Here is a 23,140-nt window from a genome sequence, read left to right as displayed (position 1 = left end):
AACTCTGTAGGTTACCATCCTTTCTGGTCATATCAGTCAGAGGCTTGACCAGAGACGAAAAGTTACGAATAAACTTCCGATAATAGTTGGCAAAGCCCAGAAAACACTGCAGAGGACATAAACCCACGGGTCGGGACACTGTAGAACTGGCGAAATTTTCTCTGGGTCCATCAAAAAACCAGCAGTGGAAATGACATAACCCAGGAATTTAACCTGTTCACGATGGAATTCACACTTGGAATTCACACTTCTCCAGTTTACAATAGAGATTGTGCTTTCTTCGTTTTTAAAGCACACAGCAGACATCTGTGTGGTGGCTCTCCGGGGACTTGGAAAATATGAGGATATCATTGAGATAAACCACCACGCAAAACTGCAACAAATCTCGGAGGACATCGTTGATAAATTCCTGGAAACCTGCCGGGGCGTTAAAAAGCCAAAAGGCATTACGAGGTACTCATAATGGCCTGTTCTGGTATTAAACGCAGTTTTCCACTCGTCGTCCTCCTTAATCCTGATGAGATTGTATGCCCCTATCAAATCAAGCTTCATGAAAACCATTGCTCCCTTAAGGAGGTCAAATCAACGGAATCGGATAGGCATTCTTAATCGTGAAACAACTGAGACCCCTATAATCAACACAGGGTCTCAGTTCCCCACTCTTGTTCTTCACAAAGAAGAAACCAGCAGCAGCAGGAGATGAGGATTTGCGGATGAAACCTCAAGAAAATTAGTCTGCAACATACTCCTCCATGGCCTTATCCTCCAAGACCGACAAAGGGTAAACCCGGCCATGAGGGGGTATGGCACCAGGTTGAAGGTCAATTGAGTAATTGTAAACGTTCTGTTCCAGGTTTGGGTCTCCCAAAATGCGATGGCATCTTTGGAGACCCTGTGAAAGTGTGCTGAGTGTGCTTTGGAGACCCTGTGAAAGTGCTAATACTCCGCTAGTGTGTGGTAGCGTTCAAAACATCCACCAATGCAAAGACCAGGATGGTCAGGACAGGAGGGACAATATTAGCGGATGTCATGCCTATATCCGCTTTCTACAGACACATTTTGTTTGGGGGGCTCGTTGAGTAGGGGTACAAGGGAGGACATACAGAAAATGCCTCATGCAGCCGGCTTACTGCATTTGGATTGAGAAGTTGGGCTACAGCACCGTCTGGAAACAGAAGGGCTGTGATGATCTCTTCCTGGAATTTAAGGAAGGATCCAGTTCATCCCGAAGCTTTATATAGCACATAAGCATTCAACAGAGCCAATTGAAATAAGTATACAGACACTTTTTTGTACCATTGTCTGACCTTACGGGCAACTATATAAGGCGCCAACAACTTGAGGTCCACCCCTCCCAGATTAAGGTTATATTTGTGGACAACATATTAGAGCACACACATTCAAGAATGACATTTCCAGCAGGCTAGTTAAAAACACCTGAACATATTAGAAAAATACGGGGGTTTGGTCACACTATATGGTTATATAGTGCTAGGCCCATGTACTGCCCCCCAAATATGTTATCTGTATATTGTAATAGACCCCGACCAGGTTTTTTGGGGATGGAGCACCCCCCCCCCCCCCTCTCCATTACCTCTTATTTAGTGGCCACCAGTGCATAGGAGGAATGCCTTCAGTTCTCCCACATAGAAGAGTGTGGCTCCCATGGTTGAGACGCAGGATATTTCATTCTATTACTAGGATGGGACCCACTAATTCGGGGTACTTTGACGCAATAAGTGGGCTTAGCACGATATAACCATATAGTGTGACCAAACCCCTGTATTTTTTTAATATGTTCAGGTGTTTTTAACTAGCCTACTGGAAATGTCATTCTTGAATGTGTGCGCTGTAATATGTTCACTATTGTTGTTGGTCTTATAGCAGCACCATCTTGAATTTAAACGTATTATGGTGTGCCCCCCCAAATATGTTATTTTTCGCCACAACACCAGTCGCTGTAGGAATTTGGACCGGCGTGTCTGGGTGAATGGAGGACAGAACTAAAACATTCTGATTATCCCTCCACAGCGAGCAAATTATTACACTTCAAGCAGGCTCTCTCCCCCAATCTAAGGCTGGGTTCACACCGCTGCGGCAGCGAGAACCGGATGTGATTCACACCGCACTGCAAATCACATCCGATCTCTGTGCGATGCGAGTTCAGCCATACAGATAGTATGGCTGAATTCACATCGCACCCGCCGCAAACTCGCACGGGACCTTTTTTTTTGGTCCGCAGCAGAATCGGATCGCATGGGTGTTCACACCATGCGATCCGATTCCTGTCCGAGTTTGCAGATCGCACTGCGATATGCGGACTGATCTGGGGGTGTCATTAACGTTTCACTGACACTCCCAGCAGTCCGCATAGGGCAGTGTGAACTGCCGGCGGGAGGCATGCGATGCGGGAAAACGCTGCGGATTCGCGCCGTTCCCGCATCACTCCGGTGTGAACCCAGCCTAAGACAGGAACCTACTAGGCGCCAGGGCTAGCCCCGGCGATTAGATCGCACAGTGCCACATACGCCAATTCTATGATCAAACAAGTGACTAAAAAGTGGCACGCATATGTAATAATTGTCCACATACAAGTGGTACCCCTTTCCTGAATAAGGGTGACCCCAAGCCCCACACAATCTTACCAGCGCTTCCTATGTAATCTGGACAGTTATCCGGCTCTACGTGACTATCTCTTCCCTCGTAAACCATAAAACGATATGTATAGCCTGTTGCCCTGTCACAGAGCTTATACAGCTTGACCCTATATCTGGGACTCTTGCTGGGAAGATACTGTTTGAAAGACAAGCGGCCAGAAAACGTAATCAGGGACCCATCAATACAGACAACTTGATCGGGAGTAAACAAGTCTGCAAAATGTTGGTTGAAGTGGTTTACGAGGGGCCGAATTTTGTAGAGCCGATCGTATCCAGGGTAACCCCGAGGACGACATTGTCATGAAAGTGCATGAACTGCAAGATCTGCTTGTATCGTTCCCTGGTCACGGAGGCAGAGAAAACGGGCATATGGTGAATTGGGTTAGTGGACCAATATGACCGCAACTCACTTTTTAGTTATGCCCATGAGGAGGGATAGGCCCAGAAAGGTCTTAAATTCAGAAACCGTAATAGGTTTCCATTCTCTGGCAAGGTCAAATGGGGATTAACGGTGATGAATTGACCAGCATACAAATTGCTTTAGTCCACAATGGATCTATAGAGCTCTTCTGTGAAAAACAGGAAATAAAAATCAAGTGACGTGAAATCAACTGTTTCCACCTGAATTCTGGGTTGGCTAGTTAATGGGGACTATGGGTGCTGCAGAAGTGGTGGGCTCCCAATTAGGACTATCAAATGCAGCAGGAAGGGCACTATGGGCTCGACGGGCCTGTGTTTGTCTTCTTCTTGGTGGCTGCAGGACACTAGTTGTGCTAGCCACCTCACCAGCTTGATCTGCACTTATGGGACTCGCCACGTCACCATGTAATACTGCAGTGCTGGTTTGACTATGACCAGGATGTACTAGGCCGCTGGTGCTTGCCAGTTCACCAGAAGGATGAGCGGCACTAGTACTGGCTCTCTGCTCTATACGTAGGGTTGCCACCTTTCCAGGATTCACCCGGACAGTTTGGATTTTGAATCATGTGTCCGGGTTTCAGTCCACCTTGGTCTGGAACGGAAAAGACCCCACAAGGAGAGAGGACATCAATTCCTCCTGTCTGTGTTAAGAGTGCCCATGTTCTGGTACCTCTGAAGCGCTTTTCAGGCACTTTGGAAGCGCTGCTCATTCATTTTAATGGACAGAGCATTTTGGGAGTGATGTATACAGTGCTCCCAAACCGCCCCAAAGATGCTTGCAGAACTTTTCCTAATGTTCCTCAAGCGCACCTCCCAAGTCTGAAAAGACACACTAAAATGAATGGGATGCGGTTTTCAGGAGCTATTTAGAGACTATTTCTAGTGCTAAAATGTCTGAAAACCACTTCACTGTAAGAGGGTTTTTAAAGGGGTGATACTGGGAGTTGGGTACGGGGTGGGACCAAGGGACGTTGCTCAGAGGTGGGTAGGGGAGGGAGACAAGGGATGACTCAGAAGGGGGGGAGTATCTGCACCTACTCTCTGAGGGGAAAAAAGCCCTTGATATATTTATGGAAATTGTATTTATTTTCCTTTTACTAGTAATGGTAGTGATCAGCGACATATAGTGGGACTGCGATATTGCAGCAGACACTGACAATTTTTTTGGGACCAGTGACACTAATACAGTGATTATTACTAAAAGTATGCACTGTCACTGTACTAATGTAACTGGCTGGGAAAGAGGTAACATCAGGGGCGATCAAAGGGTTAACTGTGTGCCTATCCGGTGTTTCAGTGTAATGTGGGAGATGCTTTTACTGGGGGAATGCATGGATCCATGTCTCTGCTTGGCAGGAACACAGGATCCATGCCTTCCTTACTGACAGAACAGAAATCTGCCTTTTTTACATAGGTAGATTGCCGTTCTGCCTGTGTACCGAATAATCAGCGGGTGCAGGTGGACATCGGGTCAGTGGGACCTGCTGTGTAGAATCACAGCAGGAGCAAGGCACCAGCGGCACCCAATACCCAGACGTACGGGATCATGTATCCTGATCCTGATGTATCAGGTACCGGATCCTGTCATCCTGTAGCAGTAAATGTGCTATGGAGGCGGTCAGAAAGTGGTTCAATTGCTTTGTGCAGCAATTGCCACATGATTTAGAATGCGCGGCTTAAGCACTCGTCTGCTGCCTTGCCATTGGCAATTAATGGCACCATAGAGCACGGTGCGTGTTTGAAGCACATTGGCAGCTCGTTTCAGAAATGTGCAGCAAAGTACATGATTTCTGTGCACTGTGTTGTGTGTTCCACAAAAAGCAGGTGTGAATGGAGTCCTATGCAGCTACTTAGGCTGCATTCACACCCGAGTGTCACTTTGTTTTGAGCATTTAGGTACAGATTTTTTAATCTCTTGCTGTCTAAACTGGCGGGAGGGTGTCCATGTACGTCCTCCCATGCATGTGATGCCTGCGTACCCCCTGCAGCTCACTCTGTGATTAGCGAGTCCATGAGACTCAGCTGATCACAGATCAGGGTAAGAGGCCGATTCTGGCCCCTTACCTCGTAATCAGCTATAAGCCAATGACAGCTGATCATGTAATGTAAACAGAGCTGATAATCTGCTTTTTTTTCTCCCCTCACACTGACAGCCTGGTGAGAAAATAAAAAGCTGATTACCGTTGGTGTAAACGGGACCACGGTCCCGCACAATCCAGACCCACTGCTGCTAAGTAGTGTCCAACAGTGCCACCTACAATTGCCCACCAGTGCAACCTACCAGTGCATATCAGCACTGCTAAGCAGTGCCCACCAGTGCCTCCAAATGCCCACCGGTGCATATCAGCACTGCTAAGCAGTGCCTCCCTATCAGTGCATATTAGCACTATTAAGCAGTGCCCACCAGTGCCACCTATCAATGCTCAGTGCTGCCAATCAGTGCCAACTATCCAAGCCCATCAGTGCCTCATCATCAATGCCGCCTATCCGTGCCCATTAGTGTCACCTATCAGTGACCCTCAGTGGCAGCTATCAGTGCCAACTATCAGTGCCCATCAGTGCACATCAATGAAGGATAAAAATTACCGGTTTGCTAAATTTTATTACAAACTATGAAAACTTCTTGAGTGCCCAGTAAGTAAATGGTTAAAGCGTTTTTCAACATTGCCATTTTTTAATTAGCCAATAGAGAAGACTATCATCTGTTTCATCATTATTGGGTATATTTTTCATTCACTTTTATTCTTTAGGTATTCATTTTTTTTTTTTTTTTTTTTTTTTTTTGTATTGGGTTAAGGTCAAGGATTAAAGTATAGCTAAAGGCATAACTTTTTTAAAAATGTTGGATACAATGGAAAGGGATTAGAACACCTGTCCAAAAAGAAAAACAAAACGTTTTACATAGTTACATAGTTAGTAAGGTTGAATAAAGACACCAGTCCATCCAGTTCAACCTGAGTGAATGTCTACAATTGTCCCTATCCCTGTACATTGCACACTCACATTGGTCCCTACCCTCAAGGAGCCCACAATCTAAGGTCCCCATTCATATACTAGGGCCAATTTGGGACAGAAGCCAATTAACCTACCTGCATGTCTTTGGAGTGTGGGAGGAAACCGGAGTACCCGGAGGAAACCCACGCAGGCACAGGGAGAACATGCAAACTCCAGGCAGGTAGTGTCGTAGTTAGGATTCAAACCAGTGACCCTTTTTACTGCTAGGTGAGAGTGCTAACCACTATACCACTGTGCTGCCCTTTACCACTGTGCCGCCCTTTGCCTATAGTTCTACTTTAAAGGGTTATCAAACCCTAGTTTTAAAAAACAAAACAAATATGTCATACTTACCTCCATTGTTCAGTTGTTTTTGCACAGGGTGACCCCAATCCTCCTCTTCTGGGGTCCCTAAGTGGCTCTCGTGGCCTCCTCTTCACGAGTGCCCCGTCGGAGAAGCGCTCTCCTTCAGGACACCCGTGCGGACACTCCACTGTGTCTTACTGCTGTGTCTATTGGCATCCCTTATGATAGCAATAGGTAGTGACCAAGATCGGTGTGATAAAATGCTTTGCCAATTTCCCAATGGTGTTGTTTATATCCGGCAAAAAAGTCACGAAATGCTCGTAGCTTCCGGTTTCTTAGGCCATAGAGATGATTGGAGCCATTCTAGTCTCTGATCAGCTCTATGGTCAGCTGGCGGAACCACTGGCTGCATTCTCGTGTCCCCTGTTGGGACAGCAGAGCCTGAGAAAACCATGGAAGATGGAGGGGGGGGGGGGGGAGTTCCCTCCCACTGCTTATAAAAGCAGTCTAGAGGCTAATTAGCCCCTAGGATTGCTTTTACATGAAAGCCGACCGCTGGCTGAAAGGAATGATACCAAGATGTTACCTAAACCTGCAGGCATCATTCTGGTATAACCACTCAAAGTCCAGCAACATACCAGTACGTTGCTGGTCATTGTTGGGCATACATTGTAATATGCTTTCCTTCAAGTAGCCTGTGGGCTGAACGAAAAAGAGATCAGTGGGTATGCCCACCATTAGAATACCGCCCTTCATCCACCCACTTCTAATGATGGTCATACATGCACCATTTTCTTTTAACTGTAGTGGTGAAATCACCTCCGACAGCGCTGGAGTCACGGCTTAACATATCGTGAGTGCAAATGCTGTTGCTGTCAAGATAAATAAATCAGTGCTACAGCTGAATGGCATACCTGCTAAGCAAATGATGGTTAACAATAAAACAAAGTAACATTACAGTATAACAGTAAGACTTACCACACCTGCAAATAAAATACAATAAAACATTGTAAAAATGATTTTTTTTAAACTCAATATGTGCCTAAAAAATATATGCCAAAGCATGGGGGCATCCTACCCTAATGTTAGGATCAAATCGCTCCTCCACCCCTGCCCCCATGTTTCGGCATATATTCTCTTTTTTTAACTGTGGTGGTGAAATCACCTCCGACAGCGCTAGAGTCACTGCTTTACATATCATGGGAATAAAAGCTGTTTCTGTCAAGATAAACCCCTGCTGCAGCTGAATGGCGTACCTGCTAAGCAAATGATGGTTAATAATAAAACAAAGTAAGATTACAATGTAACACTAAGCCCCCATACACACGGTCGGAGATTCCGACAACCAAATCCATCGGAGTTATTCCAACAGATAAATTCCGGAAGAGGTCCAGAAGTGATGTTGCATACACACGGGCAGACTAAGTTGTCGGAAAATCTGATTGTACATAACGTGATGACGTTATTTAGTTACGACAGGACTACGTTCAGGCTAGTAGCCAATAGCTTTGGTCTAGGAATTTGATCTAAGCACGCGTGGCACTTTGTCCGTCGGAGTAGGCTACACACGATTGGAGTAAGTCCAATCGGAGCATTTTGTCCGAAAATTTTACCGGCAAGGTAAAAGTTGGTCCGTCGGATATTCCGACGGAAACAGTCCGATGCAGAGCACACACAGTCGGAATATCTGACAAAATTGTCCGATAGTACACATTCCGTCGGAATCTCCGACCGTGTGTACAAGGGCTAAGACTTACCACACCTGCAAAGAAAATACAATAAAACATAGTAAAAATTAAACATTTTTTAATGCAATCTGTGCCTAAAAAATATATGCCGAAGCATGGGGGCATCCGCCCCTAATGTTAGGAGCAAATCGCTCCTCCACCCCTGCCCCCATGCTTCAGCATATATTCTCTTTTTTTTTTTAACTGTGGTGGTGAAATCCCCTCTGACAGCGCTGGAGTCACAGATTTACAAATCGTGGGAGCAAACGCTGTTGCTGTCAAGATAAATAAATCAGTGCTGCACCTGAATGGCGTACCTGCTAAGCAAATAATGGTTAACAACAAAAACAAAGTAACATTACAGTATAACAGTAAGAATTACTGCACCTGCAAAGCAAATACAATAAAAACATAGTAAAAATAAAACATTTTTTAACACAATCTGTGCCCAAAAAATATATGCCGAAGCATGGGGGCATCCGCCCCTAATGTTAGGAGCAAATCGCTCCTCCACCCCTGCCCCCATGCTTCAGCATATATTCTCTTTTTTTTTTTTAACTGTGGTGGTGAAAATCACCTCCGACAGTGCTGGAGTCACGACATATCGTGGGAACAAAGGCTGTTGCTGTCAAGATAAACCCGTGCTGCAGCTGAATGGAGTACCTGATAAGCAAATGATGGTTAACAATAATACATATATATAATATAACAATATAACATATAACAATACATGGGCACTTTGACTAAGGCACTATTACAAAAAGTAAGTACAGACATTGATCCACTGCTATTTGGCAGGAAGTTCCTCTTAAAGCGGGAGTCCGCCGGGACTCCACGTTTTTTTTTTTTTTTTAAAAGCCAGCAGCTACAAATACTGCAGCTGCTGACTTAAAATAGTGACACTTACCTGTCCAGCGCGCCCGCGATGTCGGCACCCGAAGCCGATCTCTAGATCGTCTCTCGGGTGCTGCCGCCGCCATCTTGGGTATGGGAATCAGGAAATGGAGCCTTTCGGCTTAATTTCCCGGTTCCCTACTGCGCATGCGCGAGTCCCGCTGCGCAATAAGGACGGTCCCCGCTGCCTCTGGGATCTGTGTGTTTCCCAGCAGGCAGCGGGGCACTTGCGGAAAGGGGCGTAATCTACGCCCCTTTCCGCAGAGAGCTATCCCGGAAGTGGGTGCAGATACCTGTACTGTACAGGTATCTGCACCCCCCCTCCCCCTGAAAGGTGCCAATTGTGGCGCCGGAGGGGGGGGAGGGTTCCGATGAGCGGAAGGTCCACTTTAGGGTGGACCTCCGCTTTAACACTCTAACTAACCTCAGCCTTCCTTCTATTCTCTTCTCCCCACCCTCCAACATGCTCACACTAATCTTTGTTATAACGTCCTCTCTCCTCAAACTCTCATTTCTTTATCCCCCTCTCCAGCCCCCAACCTTTACATATCTCCCTCTCTTCCCATTCAATATCACTCCACTTACCACCTCCTGCTCATTCTAAGCCCACGCAGTATCACCACGTCCATTCCACCACAGCATCTGCCCCCCTATAAATCCCACTCCCGCCTTACCACCCTCACCCTCCTACTACTCCTAATGTTTGGTGACATTGCACCAAACCCCGGCCCCCCCCACACCCAATTCCCACCCCAAAAATATGCTGTCTACCTCCAACAGTCGTAACCCCCTCCTTATCCCAATTCCCCAAATTCCACAAGTCGGCCCCCCTCTTTCATGTGCCCTCTGGAATGCCCGCTCAGCCTTCAACAAACTAGCCTCTATCAATGACCTTTTCCTCTCTAAGTCCCTTAATCTATTTGCTATAACTGAAACCTGGCTCCAGGAATCTGACACTACCTCTCCAGCTGCCCTGTCCCACAATGGCCTCCTTTGGACTCAATCCACCAGACCCAGTGGACAAAAAGGAGGTGGCGTTGGACTTCTCCTCTCCCCACAATGCACCTTTCAGGTACTTCCTACACCTCCCTCCCTTTCCCCCTGCTCTTTTCAAATGCACTGCATTCGTCTTTTCTGTCCAGTTTGTCTGAGGGTCGCAGTTATTTATCGACCTCCTGGACCAGTGTCACGCTTTCTGGATGACTTCTCTGCATGGCTACCCTATTTTCTCTCATCTGAAGTACCTGCTATCATCCTAGGTGACTTCAACATTCCAATCAATGTTAATACTGCTACCACTTCTATTCTAAACTACTCAACCTAACCTCCTCTTTTGACCTAACACAATGGACACAAACCACCCCTCACTCCAACGGTAACACATCGCTGCAATTTCTCTAACACACCCTTTTCTCTCTCTGATCACAACCTTATCCTTTTCACTCTCCTTGTCTCCTACATCCCATGCTGCCAACCTACAAACCACTACCCGCAGAAACCTTCGCAACCTCAACCCTTCCCTTTTTCATTCTGCTACTGATGGCCTTTATGACAAAATCGCACCCCTGTCCTGCCCAGACCTAACCATTTCCATCTACAACAACATGCTGTCATCCTCCCTAGACATACTTGCTCCTCTTTCTACATGCAGAACAAGGCCCTGTCTGCCACAACCCTGGCAAACAGACGACACCAGAAGTCTTAAGAGACACGACCGTGCTCTTGAGCGAGCGTGGCGTAAATCTAAGTCCCTGCAAGACTTTACCCTCATACAAATCTGCCCTTCTCAAATACAACTCCTGCCTCCACACTGCTAAAAAAAAAAACTATTACAACACTCTCATCAAAACCCTCTCATCCAAACCTCGTCAACTCTTTCTACCCTTAATTCCTTACTTCACCCCCCACTGCCCCCACCCACCAACTTGCTTAACATTACAGTATAACAGTAAGAATTACTGCACCTGCAAAGCAAATACAATAAAACATAGTAAAACTGAAACATTTTTTAACACAATATGTGCCTAAAAAATATATACCAAAGCATGGGGGCATCCACCCCTAATAGGAGCAAATTGCTCCTCCGCCCCTGCCCCCATGCTTTTTTTTAACTGTGGTGGTGAAATCACCTCCGTAAAAAAGAGCAGAACAATAGAGCGAGAGAGAAAGAGAGAGGACAAAAAAACAACAACAATTTTTTTTTTTTTCCCCTCTCTTATATGGTCCTTTATACACAGAGGGGTCCACTCTGTGTCTCCCTAAGCAGGGCTCCCCCCCACAGTCACACACTATTATTATATATTTTTATAACTCTGACGTATATACTGCAGTGCTGTACAGAGATCACTGAGCCAGTCGCAACAGTCTCTATACCAAAGGAGCTTACATTCTAATCGGTGCTGCACCTGAATGGCGTACCTGCTAAGCAAATAATGGTTAACAACAAAAACAAAGTAACATTACAGTATAACAGTAAGAATTACTGCAATATGTGCCTAAAAAATAAATGCCGAAGCATGGGGGCATCCACCCCTGTTAGGAGCAAATTGCTCCTCCACCCCTGCCCCAGTGCTTCGACATATATTATCTTTTTTTTTTTTTTAACTGTGGTGGTGAAATCACCTCCAACAGTGCTGGAGTCACAGCTTTACATATCATGGGAACAAAGGCTGTTACAGTAAGACTTAACACACCTGAAAAGAATACAATAAAACATAGTAAAACTGAAACATTCTTTAACACAATATGTGCCTAAAAAGTATATGCCAAAGCATGGGGGCATCCACCCCTAATGTTAGGAGCAAATTGCTCCTCCGCCCCTGCCCCCATGGTTTTTTTTTTTTTTTTAACTGTGGTGGTGAAATCACCTCCGTAAAAAAGAGCAGAACAATATTCAGCAGCCCCCTTACATCAGAGTGTCCCATCAGCAGCCTCCTTACATCAGAGTGTCCCATTACCAGCCCCCTTACATCAGAGTGTCCCATTACCAGCCCCCCCTTACATCAGAGTGTCCCATTACCAGCCCCCCCTTACATCAGAGTGTCCCATCAGCAGCCCCCTTACATCAGAGTGTCCCATCAGCAGCCCCCTTACATCAGTGTCCCATCACCAGCCCCCTTACATCAGAGTGGCCCACTGAGCCATCGGCCCACCGGGAAACTCCCTGTAGTCCCGATGGCCAGTACATGCCTGTCTATACCAAAGGAGCTTACACTCTAATGCCCCCCCCCCCCCCCACAGTCACACACTATTATTATACATTTATATGTATAAGCCCCACTCCTAGCACAACCTCCCCATAACCCCCTTTTAGACAGAAACTGGCCAAATTGCTCCTTCTAGAAAAACCCCATCTGCCCCTACTCTATTCCATATGCCATATTCATATTCCTTATAATTCAATTTTTGTACTAGTACTTTCACTGCTCTCTCTGCCTTTGCTATCTCTAACTCTCTCTCTCTTGCTCTCTTTGCTCTCACTCTCTCTTCCCTGGCCTTTTCCTCTTCTCTTGCCCTTTTTTCTCTCTTTCTCTCCTTTTCTTCCCTCTCTCGTATACGGTCTTTTGCCCGCTCTTGTCTCACCCTCCATGCCCTAACCCGCTCTTCCCTGGCCTTTTCCTCTTCTCTTCCTCTTTTTTCTCTTTCTCTCTCCTGTCTTTCCCTCTCTCTCATTCGCTCCTCTTTCTCCTTTCTCTTCTCCTCTCTCACTTGGTCTTCTTTCTCTTTATCTTCTCTTGCCCGCTTCTCTATCTCTTCCTCTTCTCTTTCTCTTTTTTCTCTTCCTCTCTCCTGTCTTTCCCTCTCTCTCATTTGCTCCTCTTTCTCCTTTCTCTTCTCTCTCACTTGGTCTTGTTTCACCATTTCTTTCTCTTTATCTTCTCTTGCCTGCTTCTCTATCTCTTCCTTTTTTTCCTCTTCCCTCTTTTCTTTCATTTTCTCCCTCAGACTGTCTTCCTTCTCCTTTTCGTTTTTACAGTAGAAGCCATGGCATTTGCATAGGACAGGGCACTGTGGAAAAGAAAAGGATTTATTAGTGAATAGAACACAGGCGTTTCACCTTCGGCTACATCAGACAGCCTGTCACTTCTACAATAGTTATCAGTTTAGGACTTTGTCATATATGATTTATGTGTTTCCCCAAAAAAGCCAATTTTTATCATCAGTTAGTTGTTTCCATAGAAGAGGTCAGCCTCATAGGTGGCTGAGAATTTGGGGTACAGTATAGGCAGGGCTGCTGTTAGAATCACTGGGCCCCATACAGCCTACCTGACACGGTCCCCTGCTGAAAGTGACTGAGATCATAGATGTATCAGTACTTTTCTCTGTAGCCTCAGCTGCACAGATGAATGAATAGGAAGTGCTTCGAGGCTTCCTGTTCATTTACAAACTGAAGCATAGTAAACATAGTTTACTATGCTGCAGTGATGAATGGACACAGGAGTGACTGGTACTGATCTCTCACTGTGTTCATTCAGGAAAGGAAGAAGCCAGCAAATGACAAAAAATAGTGACTGTATAGCTCCTGAAAAAAGCGGCTCCTTTCACTCCAGTGTGAAAGCCGGAGCACTTTCAGTGTGAAAGCTGGAGTAAAAAGTCCAGCTAGCAGCATCTTTGGAGCGGTGAAGGAGTATTCACCGCTCCTAAACCCCTCCTACCCATGGAAATCAATGGGGCAGCGTGGCTATACCGCCGGCAAAGCACTGCTGCGGCGCTTTGAATCCTTTTTAAGCCACTAGCGGGGGTTAAAACCGCCCCACTATGCAACCGAATACCTCCGCTAAAATGATGGTAAAGCGGCGCTAAAAATATCGCTGCTTTACCGCCGACGCCCGCACCGCCCCAGTGTGAAAGGGGCCTAAGGGAAACAGGAAGTAAAGTGTGTCTTCTAGAAGGCAGCGAGGGGGGAGAGGAGGAGGGGCTGCAAATAATGTAGGTCGCTGCGGGGCCCTTACAGGTAGGGTGCCCACGCGTCCTGGATTGCCCGGGACATTCCCGCAATTAGCAGGTCTGTACCGGGTCCCGGGCACCTTCATTCCAGGACAATACAGTGTCCCGCAATGAAACTGATGCAGCCCATCAGCTATTCTGCATCCGCCGATGATGTCATCTGGCCCAGGGAGCCCCAGTGGTGTAGCGTGGGGGCATTGCTCTCTCCGGAGTGCAACATCATTTCTGTGCTGCCATGATTACTGCTGTCCCAAGAGTGACCCAACTGTGAAAGTGTTTCCTCCAGCCCCACCCACCACCTTACAATTTCATTCAATTAGGCATATCCCGGGCAAGGCACTCCTGTGGTACAGCCTGTTCCCCATGATTCCTCAGGTGCGGAACTCAGGCGGCCGGTGTGTGCGTGAGGGAGCGGTGCTGTGCTGTGCTTAGTGCAGATGAGTGTGCAGCGTGGGATACAGACGAACAGCTGGGGGAGTGCACTCATCTGATGCGTGATCATCGTGGAGGGAGGCCCTGGAGACAGGTAAGCAAAATCCACCAATCTACCTGGATTGTACATGTGTGGGGGAGTAGTGCAGGAAGGAGTGTAGTGGGTCAGGTAGGAAGGTCAGTGTAGTTGACATATATGTCAGTGTAGTGGTCAGGTAGGTTGGTGTAGTGGACAGGTGGGGCAGTTTAGAAAGGTAGGTAGGGCAGTGTAGTGGACATGTATGTCAGTGTAGGGCTCAGGTTGGGCAGTGTAGTGGACAGGCGGGGGGCAGTGTAGTGGACAGGCGGGGGGCAGTGTAGTGGACAGGCGGGGGGCAGTGTAGTGGACAGGCGGGGGGCAGTGTAGTGGACAGGCGGGGGGCAGTGTAGTGGACAGGCGGGGGGCAGTGTAGTGGACAGGCGGGGGCAGTGTAGTGGACAGGCGGGGGCAGTGTAGTGGACAGGCGGGGGGCAGTGTAGTGGACAGGCGGGGGCAGTGTAGTGGACAGGCGGGGGCAGTGTAGTGGACAGGTGGGTTGGTGTATGTCCAATGTTAACTCCAGATCCCTCAGGTCATGTATATTCCTTTTGTAGTGTAAAGTACAGTTTTTTTTTTATATGCAACTTGTTCTATCTAAGGCACTAAGTAGCACATAAACCCTGCTCCACTCTCAGGCGCGGTTACCCGCCGACTGCGAGTGACATTTCTTAAATAAGTAAGGAGCAGGGCCACCAGGTGATGTCACCACCCCCTTGTGACATCACCGACTGATGCATGCTGGGAGGGGGGTGGGGGATGTCCCCGAATGGCAGTTTGGAAATGTGGTCACCCTACTTACAGGTACCGGCTCCCCCCTCCCCCGAAAGGTGCCAAATGTGGCAGCAAAGGAAGCAGATAAGCAGAGCTTCCACTTTTGGGTGGAACTCTGCTTTAAGTACTTTTAGGAAAATAAATGCCAAAGAAGCGGATATTACTTTACTAGGAATCCACAAGGGAACTTGGAGGGCCCCTAATGGCCTGACCAGGCTGAATGACCACTATTGAGAAAGCTAGAAAATATTTCCTAATGACTATTCTTCCCTCTGGAATAAGTGATAAAAGCAGATTCTGCCATCGACAATCCAAACCCCGCCATCACCAATTCACTAGGAAAGGAACATTCATTAAAGATCTGTAACTTAACACTGGGTGATTTCTTATTCAATTAGAATTGTGGCCCCCCCACCATGAGAAAGAATGTTCTCCAGCTAATCAGAGGGCTTTGTTCTTCCTCTATTACTAAACTGCTTGTTTGTGAGAAACTGCTACTTATCTATGGAACTACCTAAGCAGTATAATTTTATAAGATACTTACTGTTTTCTTTTCTGGGCCCGTTGTTAAGCACTGAAACGTTGTTATCATTGGTTCCCGCCCTAGTACCTGCATCTTGATAACAAGCATGGTTTCGCCACACCACTATAAGAAAGAAACAAAACAAGAAGGAAAATATTAGGACAGGTTCTAAAATGGAACTCTACATTTTATTTTAGATGTGAATGAAGTGGGGAAAGGGTTCAACCTTGTTCATGATTTATATTGTTGTCTGTGCTCTGACTTGGAAAGCTTCCCTTTACATTATCCTAGGAAGAGAAGTGGAATCCTCCCATAGGGATTGCAGACAGCAATAAAAATCCAACTGAGGTTGTAACCCTGCCCCCATTCTATCTGAAATCCGTGTCTTGCTTGGTCTTCTGCTTTAATATCCTTAGATTTTTAAAGCATGTTTACAAAGAGTTACTAATCAGACAGTATTTGGAAAAGTAAAGATCTGAAGGTCCCAAATATGCAGCTGCATAAGACCCCCCTGGGGCTTAGAGGCTCATCTATACTATCTATACATATATCCTCATCCCCCGGAATAAGTGCTAGAATCAGATTCTGCCATCACCGCTCATCCCCAGTTCTCCAAGAAAGGAACAATTATTAAAGAACGGTAGGCAATGGGCAATTTTGTGTTAAATGTAATCACCCCACAATGAGGAAACATGGCTTCCAGCTATTCAGAGGGTTTTATTCTTCCTTCCTCTGCTGTAGTTTGCGAAAGCCTGTACTTTATAGACATGGGGTTTTCTTCAACCTATTTAACTATAACTAACTAATCAATATAACATTACAGGATACTTACCACGTTGGCTACCATGAGGGGCTTGGTCTTTTCTTCCCTTGCCATGTCTTCTACTGCTTCCTCCATGACACTCTCTTCTCCCAAGTCATCAGGGACTGATGGTGGAGTACTTGTCTCTGTCTTCATAGCAGAGACCTCTTCACCATCTTGTTCCCCTGATGTACTCTCTTCTCTAACCCTCTTCTCAAGCTCCTGCTCTCCTGCTTCCTCCATGACACTCTCTTCTCCCAAGCCATCAGGGACTGATGGTGGAGTACTTGTCTCTGTCTTCATAGCAGAGACCTCTTCACCATCTTGTTCCCCTGATGTACTCTCTTCTCTAACCCTCTTCTCAAGCTCCTGCTCTCCTGCTTCCTCCATGACACTCTCTTCTCCCAAGTCATCAGGGACTGATGGTGGAGTACTTGTCTCTGTCTTCATAGCAGAGACCTCTTCACCATCTTGTTCCCCTGATGTACTCTCTTCTCTCTCTTCTCTAACCCTCTTCTCAAGCTCCTGCTCTCCTGCTTCCTCCATGACACTCTCTTCTCCCAAGTCATCTGGGACTGATGGTGGAGTACTGGTCTCTGTCTTCATAGCAGAGACCTCTTCACCATCTTGTTCCCCTGATGTACTCTCTTCTCTCTCTTCTCTAACCCTCTTCTCAAGCTCCTGCTCTCCTTCTTCCTCCATGACACTCTCTTCTCCCAAGTCATCTGGGACTGATGGTGGAGTACTTGTCTCTGTCTTCATAGCAGAGACCTCTTCACCATCTTGTTCCCCTGATGTACTCTCTTCTCTCTCTTCTCTAACCCTCTTCTCAAGCTCCTGCTCTCCTGCTTCCTCCATGACACTCTCTTCTCCCAAGTCATCAGGGACTGATGGTGGAGTACTTGTCTCTGTCTTCATAGCAGAGACCTCTTCACCATCTTGTTCCCCTGATGTACTCTCTTCTCTAACCCTCTTCTCAAGCTCCTGCTCTCCTGCTTCCTCCATGACACTCTCTTCTCCCAAGTCATCAGGGACTGATGGTGGAGTACTTGTCTCTGTCTTCATAGCAGAGACCTCTTCACCATCTTGTTCCCCTGATGTACTCTCTTCTCTAACCCTCTTCTCAAGCTCCTGCTCTCCTGCTTCCTCCATGACACTCTCTTCTCCCAAGTCATCAGGGACTGATGGTGGAGTACTTGTCTCTGTCTTCATAGCAGAGACCTCTTCACCATCTTGTTCCCCTGATGTACTCTCTTCTCTAACCCTCTTCTCAAGCTCCTGCTCTCCTGCTTCCTCCATGACACTCTCTTCTCCCAAGTCATCAGGGACTGATGGTGGAGTACTTGTCTCTGTCTTCATAGCAGAGACCTCTTCACCATCTTGTTCCCCTGATGTACTCTCTTCTCTAACCCTCTTCTCAAGCTCCTGCTCTCCTGCTTCCTCCATGACACTCTCTTCTCCCAAGTCATCAGGGACTGATGGTGGAGTACTTGTCTCTGTCTTCATAGCAGAGACCTCTTCACCATCTTGTTCCCCTGATGTACTCTCTTCTCTCTCTTCTCTAACCCTCTTCTCAAGCTCCTGCTCTCCTGCTTCCTCCATGACACTCTCTTCTCCCAAGTCATCAGGGACTGATGGTGGAGTACTTGTCTCTGTCTTCATAGCAGAGACCTCTTCACCATCTTGTTCCCCTGATGTACTCTCTTCTCTCTCTTCCCTAACCCTCTTCTCAAGCTCCTGCTCTCCTGCTTCCTCCATGACACTCACTTCTGCCAAGTCACCAGGGACTGATGGTGGAGTACTTGTCTCTGTCTTCATAGCAGAGACCTCTTCACCATCTTGTTCCCCTGATGTACTCTCTTCTCTCTCTTCTCTAACCCTCTTCTCAAGCTCCTGCTCTCCTGCTTCCTCCATGACACTCTCTTCTCCCAAGCCATCAGGGACTGATGGTGGAGTAGTTGTCTCTGTCTTCATAGCAGAGACCTCTTCACCATCTTGTTCCCCTGATGTACTCTCTTCTCTCTCTTCCCTAACCCTCTTCTCAAGCTCCTGCTCTCCTGCTTCCTCCATGACACTCACTTCTGCCAAGTCATCAGGGACTGATGGTGGGGTACTTGTCTCTGTCTTCATAGCAGAGACCTCTTCACCATCTTGTTCCCCTGATGTACTCTCTTCTCTCTCTTCTCTAACCCTCTTCTCAAGCTCCTGCTCTTCTGCTTCCTCCATGACACTCTCTTCTCCCAAGTCATCAGGGACTGATGGTGGAGTACTTGTCTCTGTCTTCATAGCAGAGACCTCTTCACCATCTTGTTCTCTTGATGTACTCTCTTCTCTAACCCTCTTCTCAAGCTCCTGCTCTCCTGCTTCCTCCATGACACTCTCTTCTCCCAAGTCATCAGGGACTGATGGTGGAGTACTTGTCTCTGTCTTCATAGCAGAGACCTCTTCCCCATCTTGTTTCCCTGATGTACTCTCTTCTCTAACCCTCTTCTCAAGCTCCTGCTCTTCTGCTTCCTCCATGACACTCTCTTCTCCCAAGTCATCAGGGACTGATGGTGGAGTACTTGTCTCTGTCTTCATAGCAGAGACCTCTTCACCATCTTGTTCCCCTGATGTACTCTCTTCTCTAACCCTCTTCTCAAGCTCCTGCTCTTCTGCTTCCTCCATGACACTCTCTTCTGCCAAGTCATCAGGGACTGATGGTGGAGTACTTGTCTCTGTCTTCATAGCAGAGACCTCTTCACCATCTTGTTCCCCTGATGTACTCTCTTCTCTAACCCTCTTCTCAAGCTCCTGCTCCAATTCCATCTCTGCCGTTGTCTTGCTCTCTGTTAATGCTTTGATGCAAATCAGCATTTCTTTAGCAGAAGCGATAGACATTTGTCGCTTTCCTTTTTTATGAGATCTGAATTCAGCGATTTTCTTTCTACATTCTTCGTGTCTTTTCTTTTCTTTGATCTTAAATTCTCTCAAAATCTGCTCCTCTTTCTCTCGTCTCTTCTCTGCCTCCCTCTTCTCTTTTTCCCTGAGAATAGCTCTGTTCTCTGCCCCTACCCTTGCTATTTCCTGTCGGTATCTCTCTTCTTTTAATCGCCTCTCCTCCTCTTCTCCATAATGCAGGGCTTTCAGTTTTTGGCCAACTGATTTTTGCCATTGGCTCCCTGCTATGATATTTTGTCGCTTGATTTCTTTTGCCCTCTCAATCTCGGTCTTCTTTGCAAGAGCTTTCTCTCTTGCTTTTATGATGGCCATTTTTTTTTGTTCTAAAACTGTGGCCTGCTCGGCTTTCCACAGTTTAAGATTAATTTTCTTGTTATTTTGTGGCTTCTTGTCCATTTTAACCTATAAATAAAAATAAAGATGGTAAGTTTAAGTACACATTTTTAAGTGGAACTCTGTTCAAAATGTTTTCTTTTAGATTTGGATGGAGTGGGGAGAGGATTCAAATGTTTCCAAGGTATCAATGTTTTTTTTTATGTCCTGACTAGGAATGTTTCTCCTCACTTCCTGTCATCTCAGCAGGAGAGGAAGTGAGCAAAATCTTTCCAGTTGGGTCACAGGCAGCAAAAACCCAACTGAGGTGCTAACCCTTTCCAATTAAAACTGTCGTGGTTGAAATTCAGCTTTATTAATTATATTAAACTCCTTTAAAAGCATTTTATAATCAGTTCTTCAACTCCAGGCACTTTTACCCCTTTCCTGCCCAGGCCAAATTTCAGCTTTCAGCGCTGTTGCACTTTGAATGACAATTGTGCGGTCACACAACACTGTACTCATGACATTTTTATCATGTTTTAATGTTTGGTGTTATTTAACCGGTTCCCGACCGCCCTATAGCAGTTTTCCTGCAGCTGCTCTGCACAAGATCACGTAAATATATGAGATTCTACACTTCCTGGTGTCAGGCGTGAGTGTGGGCCGCCGGCGACTCACTTCTGCTGTGATTGTACACAGTGGGAGCTGATCAACTGGTCCAGTGGACTCGATGTCCACCGGCACCCGCTGATCGTTTGATACACAGGCAGAACAGCGATCTGCCTATGTAAACAAGGCAGATCACCTTTCTGTCAGGAAGGAAGGCAAGGATCCTGTGTCCCTGCAAAGCAGAGACATGGATCCATGCCTTCCCCTAGTAAAAGCATCTCCCGCAGTACACTGAGACACCAGCTAGGCAAACAGTTAACCCCTTGATCACCCCTAACGTTAACCCCTTCTCAGCCAGTGTCATTAGTACAGTGACAGTGAATGTTTTTAGCACTGATTATTTTATTAGTGTCACCGGTTCACAAAAAAAGTGTCAAAAATGTCCAATTTGTTCGCTACAATCCCGCTAAGTCGCTGATCTACGCCACTACTAGTAAAAAAAAAAATCCATAAATATATCCTATAGTTTGTAGACGCTATGACTTTTCTGCAAACCAATCAATATACGCTTATTCTGATTTTTTTTTTAGCAAAATATGTAGCAGAATACATTTTGGTCTAAATTGATGCAGAAATGTGATATTTTACATTTTTTTATAGCAGAACGTAAAACGATACATTTTTTTTTAATTGTCGTTTTTTCTTTTTTTGTTTATAGCAAGACCTTGCCTAGAAAGGTTTGTGTTTGGGAATTGGGAAAATGGGGCCTTTTGGTGACTTTGTCTACTGCTGGATTGGGTTTACAGAGGTATAGGACAACTAAAATAGCAGCCCCTGGAGCCTTATGATGGGGTCCAAGGGTAAAGGGTTCACCACAAACCTTGCTGTGATTCCCGGCATACACTAAATAAACTGCTCTGTAGCGGTAGCGGCGGAGGCGATCGGGTCCTTTTCCTAGCTGGGTATGGAGACGAGTGAGGCTAAGATGGCCCCCACTCGTCTCTATACCATAGGAGGGCGGAAGCGACGTCAAAACATCACTTCCGCCCATACCTCTTAAAGGTATATTTTTTTTAAATGTCATTTTTTCTATTTTTTTCTTTTTTTTTTTTTTTTGCATTTTAGTCCAAATATGAGATCAGAGGTCTTTTTGACCCCGGATCTCATATTTAAGAGGACCTGTCATGTTTTTTTCTATTACAAGGGATGTTTAAATTCCTTGTAATAGGAATAAAAGTGATCCATTTAAAAAAAAAAAAAAAAAAAAAAAAAAAGAAAAAAACAGTGTAAAAATAAATAAAATCAATTAAAATAAATAAGAAAAAAAAAGTATTTAAAAACACCTCGTCATGACGAGCTTGCGCACAGAAGCGAGCGCATACGTGAGTAGCGCCCGCATATTAAAACTGTGGTCAAACCACACATGTGAGGTATTGCTGCGATCAGTAGAGCGAGAGCAATAATTCTAGCCCTAGACCTCCTCTGTAACGCAAAAAATGCAACCTGTAGAATTTTTTAAATGTCGCTTATGGAGATTTTTGAGGCTAAAAGTTTGACGCCATTCCACGAGCGGGCGCAATTTTGAAGCGTGACATATTGGTATCAATTTACTCGGCGTACCATTTTCTTTCACAATATAAAAAAAAAATTGGGCTAATTTTACTGTTGTCTTAATTTTGTATTCAAAATGTGAATTTTTTCCAAAAAAAAGTGCGCTTGTAAGACCGCTGCGCAAATATGGTGTGAAAAAAAGTAATTCAATGACCGCCATTTCATTCTCTAGGGCAGGGGTGTCCAAAATTTTTTCAAAGAGGGCCGGATTTGATGAAGTGAACATGCGCGAGGGCCGACCATTTTGCCTGACATTCTTTGAACCGTTAAAATTCGGTCTAAGTGTGTTCGTTCAAGCGCTAATACACTGCCCAACAAGAATTCTCTTGCCTTTGTGGCTGTGTGTGGGAAGAGATGAGCTTGGGCGTATTTGTACATACTGTATTAATTGGCGTATAACACGCACCTTCACTTTAAGAGGGAAGTTTCAGGGGAAAAAAAAATGTTTAAATAAAGAACTGTGAAGCAAAATAATGGTCAGTGCCCACCAATGCAGCCTAATCAGTGCACATCTGCAGACCCACCATTGCCAGGAACACACCCACCATTGCCAGGAATGCAGCACCACCATTGCCAGGAATGCAGCACCACCATTGCCAGGAATGCAGCACCACCATTGCCAGGAATGCAGCACCACCATTGCCAGAAATGCAGCACCACCATTGCCAGGAATGCAGCACCACCATTGCCAGGAATGCAGCACCACCATTGCCAGGAATGCAGCACCACCATTGCCAGGAATGCAGCACCACCATTGCCAGGAATGCAGCACCACCATTGCCAGGAATGCAGCACCATTGCCAGGAACACAGCACCATTGCCAGGAATGCACTGACGAGCTCCAAAGGATAATCTCCTGTTTACACGGCGGCTTCTTTAATAGAAAGTCCGCCTCCTTTGATGGACAGAACAGTCGTCCAATGGCAGTGCAGGAGAAGGACTTCCTATTACAGAGGCCGTCCGTAAACAGGAAATTCTCCTGTGTACGGCGCTCGGTCCTGTCCTCCCTGTACCTTCCGAAGCATATATATCTTTTGTGGCCCTGACGCTGGGAAATCGTCGGGGGCCGCAAAAGATATGTATGTCCAAATAACAAGAGGGGCCGTTCAAAAC

General features: G+C 46.1%; 1 protein-coding gene across 1 annotated transcript; it reads right to left on the bottom strand.

The window, feature by feature from the left end:
- Window positions 1–1,464: 1,464 nt before the first annotated feature.
- LOC143986583 (uncharacterized) lies at window positions 1,465–19,987 on the bottom strand. Its single transcript, XM_077484988.1, has 3 exons — window positions 16,583–19,987; window positions 15,772–15,873; window positions 1,465–13,006 (listed from the first exon to the last, which is right to left on the bottom strand). The coding sequence occupies exons 1-3, from the start codon at window positions 19,886–19,888 to the stop codon at window positions 12,308–12,310; spliced, it is 4,107 nt and encodes a 1,368-aa protein (XP_077341114.1). The 5' UTR covers window positions 19,889–19,987; the 3' UTR covers window positions 1,465–12,307.
- Between the last annotated feature and the right edge of the window lie 3,153 nt (window positions 19,988–23,140).

This window comes from Lithobates pipiens, unplaced genomic scaffold, assembly GCF_037356315.1.
Source record: "Lithobates pipiens isolate NorthernLeopardFrog02 unplaced genomic scaffold, aLitPip1_a1.2 Scaffold_17, whole genome shotgun sequence".
Lineage (NCBI taxonomy): Eukaryota > Metazoa > Chordata > Amphibia > Anura > Ranidae > Lithobates > Lithobates pipiens.
Note: the sequence above shows the minus strand (reverse complement) of the source record. Positions and strands in the feature narration are given on the sequence as shown.

Coding starts and splice junctions, on each gene's coding strand:
- LOC143986583 (XM_077484988.1), bottom strand. CDS start 19,888: ATGGACAAGAAGCCACAAAATAACAAGAAAATTAATCTTAAACTGTGG. Junction 15,874..16,582: donor CCCTCATGGTAGCCAACGTG/GTAAGTATCCTG, acceptor TCTTTCTTATAG/TGGTGTGGCGAAACCATGCT. Junction 13,007..15,771: donor CGGGCCCAGAAAAGAAAACA/GTAAGTATCTTA, acceptor TCTTTTCCACAG/TGCCCTGTCCTATGCAAATG.